The sequence below is a fragment of the Palaemon carinicauda genome, chromosome 24 (assembly GCF_036898095.1).
Source record: "Palaemon carinicauda isolate YSFRI2023 chromosome 24, ASM3689809v2, whole genome shotgun sequence".
Lineage (NCBI taxonomy): Eukaryota > Metazoa > Arthropoda > Malacostraca > Decapoda > Palaemonidae > Palaemon > Palaemon carinicauda.
The window spans coordinates 76,374,182-76,384,013 of record NC_090748.1 but is presented as its reverse complement, the minus strand read 5'-3'; the positions used below and the strand labels follow the sequence as shown (position 1 = coordinate 76,384,013).

The window sequence follows — 9,832 nt, the reverse complement described above, 5'->3', positions numbered from 1 at the left end:
ATCTCTTTTAAGGGATTCACCAACCTCAGATCTACATTCAGGGGATGGAATTGATGCAAAGAGAGTAGCATCATCTGCATATGCAACAAGCTTGTTTTCTAGGCCAAACCACATGTCATGTGTATATAGTATGAAAAGTAATGGGCCAAGAACACTGCCCTATGGAACACGGGATATCACATTCCTATACTCACTATGGTGCCCATCAACAGCAACTCTTTGCGATCTATTACTTAAAAAAGCAATAATAATGCTAAGAAATTACCCACCCACTCCCAACTGTTTGAGTTTGAAAACAAGGGCCTCATGATTAACATTGTCAAAGGCAGCACTAAAACCAAGGCCAATCATACGAACTTCCTGACCACAATCAAGGGATTTCTATACAGCATTGGAGATTGTATACAGTATATATACAGTACACACACACACACACACACATATATATATATATATATATATATATATATATATATACATATATATATATATGTATATATGTATGTATATATATATATATATATATATATATATATATATATATATATATATGTATGTATATATATATATATATATATATATATAGATATATAGATATATAGATATATATATATATATATATATATATATATAGATAGATATATAGATATATATATATATATATATATATATATATATATATATATATATATATATATATATATATAAATATATATAGCCTTGGTCTAAAGTTTCCTTACCAATCCCCATACAAAGGGTTTCACTTAGGGCTAAAGATATCCAAAGTATATTTCATAAATTCACTCTCCACTTGCTGTAACTTCCCAATCTGATTAGTGGTTCTAACATTATAATTACTTATTTTCAGTTTTTCCTTAGTATTTATAAACCAGGATATTCTTAGCACCTCGCTATGCTCGGGACTGCGGGTCATTCTTTCATCTTCTCTTTCCATAGCTGACTAAATCCATAGAGGATTTATTAGCTATATACATCAAAAGATAGCCAGTTCTTTTTGATATGCTATGCCTATCTAACTGAGGCAAGTGACCCCAGTCGGTCCTTACTAACTCTAGTAAAATTAACCGCCAGGCATCAGGAGTAAATGCCGAAGAGGCAGTTTCTCGATCGCCATAAACCCTATCCGTCACTTTGCTGCCAGTGACTTTATTGAGATTTAGGGGGTCATTTCCTCCACACCCAAAGCTCTCATTACTCCACCGAGTTGCTCATCTGCTTATACGAGTATAACTGTTGGCAAACATGGATTGCTAAGATATACCACCTAGCACGATGTAGTTTATTTAATTTTTTTTCCTCACTGGACTATTTTTCCTTGTTGGAACCTTTGGGCTTATAGTATCTTGCTTATCCAACTGGGGTTGTAGCTTAGCTAGTAATAATAATAAAAATGATAATAATACAAGGGAAACGTCAAGGAAGGATCAAGAGACAGCAAGAAAAGGGACTGTGAAGAACTCTCTTCAGAATGCTGCCAGTTTGCTGTTTCCTGCCTCCAAAGTTATATGTTATTATCTAAATCAACCACTCTATTAAGTGACCAGGAAATTACATGAGTTGGTACGGAAGGCTGTCGCAAAGCAAAGGACTGAATGATAGTGTGAATTTTGTCTGATTCAAAATCCACAACAAAAGCCCACCTAAGGGGCGTGACTCAGCCTCTGCTTCAAATTTTGAAAATCAGGACATTGCATTTTTGGCCAGGAGAATATCTATTCTTTCATGTTTCAAATGTTATTTTTAACGAAAACAATATTTTATGACTAAAACATCCTTTTCTTATATTTGCATAAGCACATCTGGTCTCTTACGCAACCCTTTTCTTATCAGCATATGTAAATTTGACAAATTTAATAATTTGGTTTTTTCTTAATAAAACAAACCTTGCACTCTTGATTAGGGAATATACTTTTGGCAAAGCCATAATACTTTTTGCGAGGTATATCTACCCCACCGCTAGTTAGCAGGAGTGGATAGAGGGTAGTACCGGCTACCCCGCTCACACATACACTCCTGTGTTGTCTCGTCACTTATGATGGCAGGTAGAACTAGCAGGGAGGCAGGTGATGGCAGGCCAAATTTGTATAAAGAGCTCAAGGTTTGTATTGTTAGGAAAATTACAAATTACTTTAAATTTGTCATTTGTTTAGTCACTGGATACAAAACCTTTTGCTCTTTATTAGGGAAGACTCACCCCCTAAGGTGGGTGGAAGTCCCAACCAGCTGACTGGTTTTTGACCCAGTGTTTCCCACCGTGCTACGCACACATAAAGAGGAAAACACTGGCACCTTGCGAAAAACTTCATGCATTAGCAAGCTTTAGCTGCCTGATCAATCCGTGTGATTGCGTGATACTAGCAATATGACTTGTCTAAGTAAGAATTCTCAGAAGTCCTAGGATTTTTTTGAACAAACCATAGAAGTTACACAATCCCACCTCGCCAGTGGGTATAGCGACACAACAAGTATATATTTCTATACCAGGTTACACAAGGTAATTGGTTATCACCTGCAGACAGAGGCAGCCAGCTGGCAGAGTACTGTAGGTGCTGTTCCCCAAGAGAGGGGAAGATAAAAGAAACAAGAAGCCAGTCATTCTTATCATTCACCCCAGACTTAATCTTGGGTAACCTCTGCCCTCTACCCTCTACCATCTGCTACTTGTCCAGCAAGGAGCTTGAGGTGTTTAAACCACCTGTTGTGCAGCCACCACAGGTCCAAGGGAGAAGGTCTCAATGTTCCTGTGGGTCACGTCTTTGCGTCACAGAGTAATTCTTTTTAAACGCCAGGGACGTACTAATGTCCCTCACGTCATGAGCTCTAGGTCTCCTTGTCGGCCTTTGATGCCCTCAGTGCTTGGTTTAAAGCCTAAATTTTATATTCAATTCAATTCAATTCTTGTCTGCAGAGAAGGATTAGGATTCAGAGCCAGGTCTATGACCTTGCGAATCAATGCTGAGATTGTGTTCTTGGCGAACTTTCTCTTAACCTTCCCCGTGCTGACACTCGGGACAGAGCTCCTGCAGTTTTTTTGAGGTAGCACCTCAAGGCCCTCACATGTCAAAGTAGCAGTTAGTTCAGGTCATCGGTTACATTACAGAGACTCACAATCTGGAAGGGCCCGAATCTAGGATCTGCCACTCCAAGATTTTGAGTCTTGCAAGAAACTCAGGGACAAAGTCAAGCATTACCTCTCCCCATCCCCTTGAATGAGAGGGACAGAACCACGTTCCTTGGAGGAGGTCTAACTTTTGACTTTGAACAGGTGAGCTCAAAACTCCACATGAGGAGAGACAACTCCAATGAAGAGGAAATATTAACTCCCTTCAATCGAAAGGCGAGGCACAAGGCCAAGTGATAACCTTTCATTGCCCAGACCGAAAGGAACTTGTCCTCTCGAAGGTATACAAGGAAATCTGCTATTCCTGGAATAAAGGCATTGAGAGGAGAGATACCTCTTCCACAACACCAATCACAGAAGACATTCCACCTAGCCTGGTAGACAGTAGCTGAAGATTCCCGGAGGTATCTAGACATCTTCACAATGTGTTGTGAAAATTCTTTCTGCGTGAGGAGATGCTGGATAACCTCTAGGTGTGAGGACATAGGGACTCCAAGGCTCTTTGTGGTAGATGTTCACGTGTGGTTGTCTGAGTAGATAGTAACGTGGAGAGAGTTCTCACGGGACTTCTGTCAGCAACTGAAGAAGGTCTGGGAACCATTCTGCATGATGCTCTACCGGAGCTATGAGGGTCATTGCTAGATTGAAGGATGATCTTACCTTGTTGAGCACCTTTCCCACCTGGCAAAACGGGGGAAAGTCGTAGACATCGATGTTGTCCCACCATTGTTGGAATGCATCTTGCCAGAGGGCCTGTGAATCAAGGACCGGGGATCAGTATAGCCAGAGCTTATTGTCCAGCAACGTTGCAAACAGGTCCACTCTCGGGAAACCCAACAAAGTCAGGACTGTTGGCTAGATGATTCAAAGACCACTCGGAGCACACTATCTCAGTTACCAACTGTGGTGTATGGATTGGAAGATAGTGATGGAGAGACAGAAATTGAATGTGTTTGACATAAAGTGTCTAAGGAGTATGGCTGGTGTATCTCAAGTAGATAGGGTTAGAAAGGAAGTGAGGGTGAGAATGGGTGTAACAGATGAGTTAGCAGTTAGAGTGGATATGAATGTGTTGAGGTGATGGGCTAACTATAGAGAATGAAAAAGGGCTGTCTGCTGAAGGTGAAGAATGCAAGAGTTAATGGGAGGAGTATAAGAGGAAGGCCAAGGTTTTGGTGGATGGATGGAGTTAAGAAAGCTCTGCATGATAGGAGGATAGATGTGAGAGAGACAAAAGAGCGTGCTAGAAATAGGAATGAATGGTGAGTGATTGTAACGCAGTTCCGGTAGGCCCTGCTCCTTTCTTTTGTCACCTTAGTGACCACTGAGGTAGCAGCATATGAAGCTTCATTTGTGGTGGATAACAGGATAGGGTGAGCTGTGGCACCTTAGCAGCACCAACCAAACTCAGCTGAAGCCCTCATCAGGCTGGAAGAAGCGAAGAGAAATTCTCTTTTGCTCTTTTTTACGTCCTCTACCACCGAAAATTGGGGGAAGTGCCTTGGTGAATAGATGACTCTTGACCATTTATTTGGCTGCTCCTGAGTTTCCACGTACTTTAGTTGCATGGCACAATGGGATAGTAAGCCTAAAATATATACAAGGATTTTGGTATCAAACAGAAAACTAATTCATTCAAAATTAATCTTTCTTAAGATTTGGTTGTTTCAAGTTTTTGATTGTATAATAATTATTTTATTTTTTTCATTTTTGTATTCTCCTTATAAAGACTTGAATTTATTTTAATCAGTCCCAAGGAATCTAATAAAGGATTTTTTATATTTTCAGCTGGACAACTAAAGACTTTAAAGCTTATGGAAGATTATCAATTGGAAGTACTGGACACAAGAACATGCACATTGGACTCAGTTTAGGAGGTTCAGGATTAGATGCTAAAGGTGGTATCGTTGGCGGGTACCATTGAATTGTCGGAAATTAATGTTTACTGTAAGTGATCCGATGCTGTATAATAATGATTTTAGTTTTATTCCTTTTATATTGCTGAATTGTATTTAATCAATTGTGATACAGTTTTAAAAGTAGAACTGGTTCTGTATTCTTCATAGGTAAAACAAAATTTATATTTCAGTAAAAATTCGAGAAGATCCTGGCATGGAACCTGATCATACAGTGGGTATGAAATTATTTGCTTCGCAATCTCGCTTGGACTACATGGGCACCAGTGTTCTAATGGGACGTGTATCTTCATTTGCTGTGACTCTCAAAGATGAATGGAAGCTTAAACAGTGTGCTGAGGAAGACGAGGATGCTACTCGCAGGTTAGTGCCTGAAACCTCTCAGCAACCACTTGGATTTTATCAGTAGCTAAGTATTAGAATGATAGACCTGGCATTTCATAGGCCCAAATTTCCTTTAATAACTACGGTAATTAAGCTCTCTAATAGTTAAAGAGGCCAAAAATCCCAAAATCATAAAGGTGGGCTGTTGAGCAAAACCACACATTCCTGAGCTGTTGATTCTGAAGGTAAAACTTACCTAGTGATCAGGATTGTATTCTTTATAATGGCTCTAACTATTGGCAGAATTTTGATATTGCTCATTCTTGCTTTTTTTCTAATATATCCTTTTAGCATGTTTATTTTGGAATTCCTCTCTCTCTCTCTCTCTCTCTCTCTCTCTCTCTCTCTCTCTCTCTCTCTCTCTCTCTCTCTCTCTCTCTCTCTCTCTCTCTCTCTCTCTCTCTCTCTCTCTCTCTCTCTCTCTCTCTCTCTCTCTCTCTCTCTCTCTCTCTCTCTCTCTCTCAAATTTTGTGCATGTAACCATAGTTATTATAATTTCTTGGCTATAAACTTGCAGTCTATTAAAATTGGATATTGCTAATAAAACTTATTATATACTCACCTGCTGTTCATATTAGCAAGCTTAGTTTAATGACTTGTACCCCTAAAATTTATTAAAAGAATTTCCTTTCAATAAACACATGCCTCTATTAAGGGGCGTGACTCGTGTCCTCTGCTTCGAATTTTGGAAATTCAGATTTTTGCATTTTTGCTAGGAGAACATCAATATTTATTATTTCAAATAGTGTTTTAATGAAAACAATTTTTATTGCTAAAAAGAAATTTTTATATATTTATGTACAGTATGTGCATTCCTTACTCAACCCTTTTCTGATCAGGGTACCTATTTATTTACTAGAATTTGATGGAAAGATATTTTCTGGGCTCAACCTGTGTCGCTCCATGAAATGCTTCTTATAGCACCATTTCTAAGGTATAAAGACTGCTAGATATACCAGAGAAAAATTTGCATGGAATGCCAGGAATATACCCAGCTCGCTCACCCTTATAGGGTGTCAGTATAGTAACTGGGGCGCGTTAGAACCACTACCAGAGGTCCCTTACCAATTAGTCTTCTCCTTCCTCAATATCCCCGGATACTACGAGGTGCTGTTCTACATCCGACTACTGCCCGCTACTACGGCTACTGCCCCCCACCCCCCCCCCACCCCACCCCTCCCACTATCATTACCCACGCTTCTTCCCTCATTCCTTTTCTTTCTAGCACCATGATATCCACACGCGTTTGTTTTCGTAGCTTCTTGTGATAGTGTTTTCGAAGATGTCTGACGTTTTGGAGTTCCCTACTCCCAAGTTAAGTATTGTAATTATCTGTTTTGATAATTATAGGTAGCGACACACGTAAAATTAATAATATTGTTAATTTTAGACTCAGCGGCTTTGTGTGATGCCTTCCCTCACGGACATATTCGGCAGCCATTTTGGTGTCGCTACCTCCGAGAGCTCCATGTTGTTTATGAATTTCAATTAGTTCCTCATACTAATTGTAGTCTAGTTTATTTAGCTCTAGACATCTTATACAGTGTTTTAGCATGGTTATTGAAGTTTAATTTCCTTAGGATGAGATTATCAGTTTTCCAATTTTCTCTTTTCTATCATAAATAAACATTTGCAGCACAGCTACAGCTACAGCACATGGGGATAGGATAGGTGGGGGAAGGGAGAAAGGGTGGGGATTAGGATTTTGGAAGTATTGGAGGGGAAAGTGTTAAAATAAAGTACAGAGGGGAGGTGAAAAGATTAGGGCAGACCCAATAGCTCTTTATTTATTTATTTATTTTTTTTTTTTTTTCGTCAACATCATGCCTTGGGAACTACCAGGAGGTGATTTCTGTTGCCAGCCTCCGAGGACTTTTGTTTTCTGAATTAATCCTTTTCTAGGGAGCTTATTGTATAAGTCTCGGGGACACATATATATATAAAGAGTCTGGACCCACAGTAGACATGTATCTAGGTTCTAATAGTTTGAAACCATCTGTAACTATTTCCATGTCAGGACAATTTGTTGGCTGCTCAATATGTAGCAACAATCTTATATATTTTGGACAACTGGTTCTGATAACTTGGTGGGTTAATGTGCATATTTTAAACTCAATTCTCACTTTAATCGGCAGCCAATGTAGATCAATTAGTATAGGAGTGATACTTTCTCTAGGTGGGACACCTTTTATCAGTCTTGCTCCTCTGTTGATTATGTTTTGTAATTCCTTGAGTTGTATTTTTGGTAGATTGTTGTAGATGGAGTTACAGTGGTCAATTCTGGGAATTACACAGTTTATCACAAGTTTCTTTACAAAATATTCATCCAGGTACTTTTTTTATGAAAACATTATTTCTTAGATGATAACCAACAGTTGTTACTACATTATTTATTTTGGCATTGAGAGACAAGTTGCCGTCAAGAAATGCGCCTAGGTCACACTGAGTCATTATTTATGTTTATTTGAATATCACCCAAGCTTCTCACAGTTTCTCTTTCCCACCACCTTAAACTCAGTTTTGTTCTCAGTTAATTTTAGTTGTTTAATTGTCATCCAAGGATTCGGTTTAGAGTTTCAGTTGTGCCGTCTATATCATTTATGGAGAAGTAAAATTGTGTATCATCTGCAAATAGTATTTTTGGTAGATCAATAGAAGAGATGCAGAACAAGATTGAGCCAAGTACACTACCCTGAGGTACCTCTCTGTTTGAAGGTTCATATAATGAATGAGTTTCCAGTTTGCACACAGTAATTTCTGCTAACCAAGTAGTCTTTCAGGCATTTGCAAGCTTGATCTTCTACGCAGATGGACCGTAGATAATTTAGTAGCAGTTCTTGCACAACTGTATCAAAAGCAGCACTAAGATTGAGTAATATTAAAATACTACATTTATTTTCATCCATCATTTCCAACATATTTACAACCAAAGAGATGGCTGTCTCTTTAGAGTATGGTTTTCTGAAAGCAGATTGGTTGTCTGGAAAAGCTTCTATTATTTCTAAGTAACTGACTAGTTGTTCAAGAATTACGTATTCTAGCACTTTTGAAACAAAGGATAGATTCAAAATAGGTCTATATGAGCTTAATTCCTGGTAATCCAGAGCACTTTTCAGAACCTGTGTGACTATAGTCATTTTCTCAGATTTGGGAAACTTACATTCATCAATGCTTGCATTTGCTATTCTCATAATTATTTCAGTTAGACTAGGAAAGTTTCTTTCTCAAATTACTTCAATCGAGCAGTTTGTTTTCTTTGCTCTCTTGATAATCCGTGGCATCGTCTTATGTTATGTTGTTAAATCTCGTTAATTTTATCTGCGAATATGGTGTATCATTAATCTGATAATGAATATTTACAAATAACTTGGTTATATTTTCAATTTTGTTTTTAAAGAATACCAGAAAATTGTTTGCTAGTTCCTGGTCACTACCCATCAGGTAGTTTTTTTTTTTTTTTTTTTTACATTTCCCATCATACCATTTAGGAGATGATAAACCTTATTTGTCTGTTGCTGCTTTGTGGAACGTTCTCTTATAGTATTCAATTTTTTTCCCTCTTAGTAGGTAGTTGTATTGACACATTGCAGTTTTGTATTCTACTTATGTACTTTCAGTTTTTAACCGATTCCACTTTCTTTCATTGCATCTTTTTTCCCTATTTTTCTCTAAAGTCTCTCCATCAAACCAAGGAAATTGATCTTTAAGAGTTATAGTCTTTTCCATCTGTGGGCACATGGTATCATACTCACTTTTACTCACTCTATTATAAGTGGCCGTAAGGCAGTCAACACACACAGCTCCCAACAAACGTTGGTTATCATGATCACAGGGAATGTTGATAGTATCATTTATTTTCTTTGTGACTTCTTCAATAGATACAGTAGGAGAAAAGTTTGATTTATGTCTAAAGTTTATTTTCTTCACTACTGCATGTTTCTGTAGAGACAGACTAAACATAATAAGTTTGTGTACTGGGGAGATAGTATATTTCTCTTCAGCATTTATATAAAAAACAATATTATTCATTCCATCACTCAAAACTAGGTCCAACGTATGCCTAGTAGTTGCACAGTCGACATATTCACCAATTGATATGGTTCCAATAACCCAAAATTGAAGTCTCCTCAAATAACTAATTCATTTTTCTCCATGATAATCATCTCAATGAATGCCCTGAATTCTTCAAAGATGATAGTATTTGTTCTTGGAGGTTTGTAGACTATTACAATGGATATTTTTTTCCTTTTTGGTTTTTTATTAATATTATTATTACTAGGTAAGCTACAACACTAGTTGGAAAAGCAAGGAAAAATAGCCCAATGAGGAAAGGAAATAAGGAAATAAATAAACTAAATGAGAAGTAATGAATAGGTAAAATAGAATATTT

General features: G+C 37.8%; 1 protein-coding gene across 1 annotated transcript in view; it reads left to right on the top strand.

Annotated features, from left to right (window-relative positions):
* The window catches only part of tweek (transmembrane protein KIAA1109 homolog tweek), a 789,520-nt gene that overhangs the window by 730,880 nt on the left and 48,808 nt on the right, over window positions 1–9,832 (top strand). The window contains 3 exon segments of the mRNA XM_068348609.1: window positions 4,931–5,054; window positions 5,056–5,089; window positions 5,232–5,421. Of these exon segments, the coding sequence (XP_068204710.1) occupies window positions 4,931–5,054; window positions 5,056–5,089; window positions 5,232–5,421 (348 nt within the window).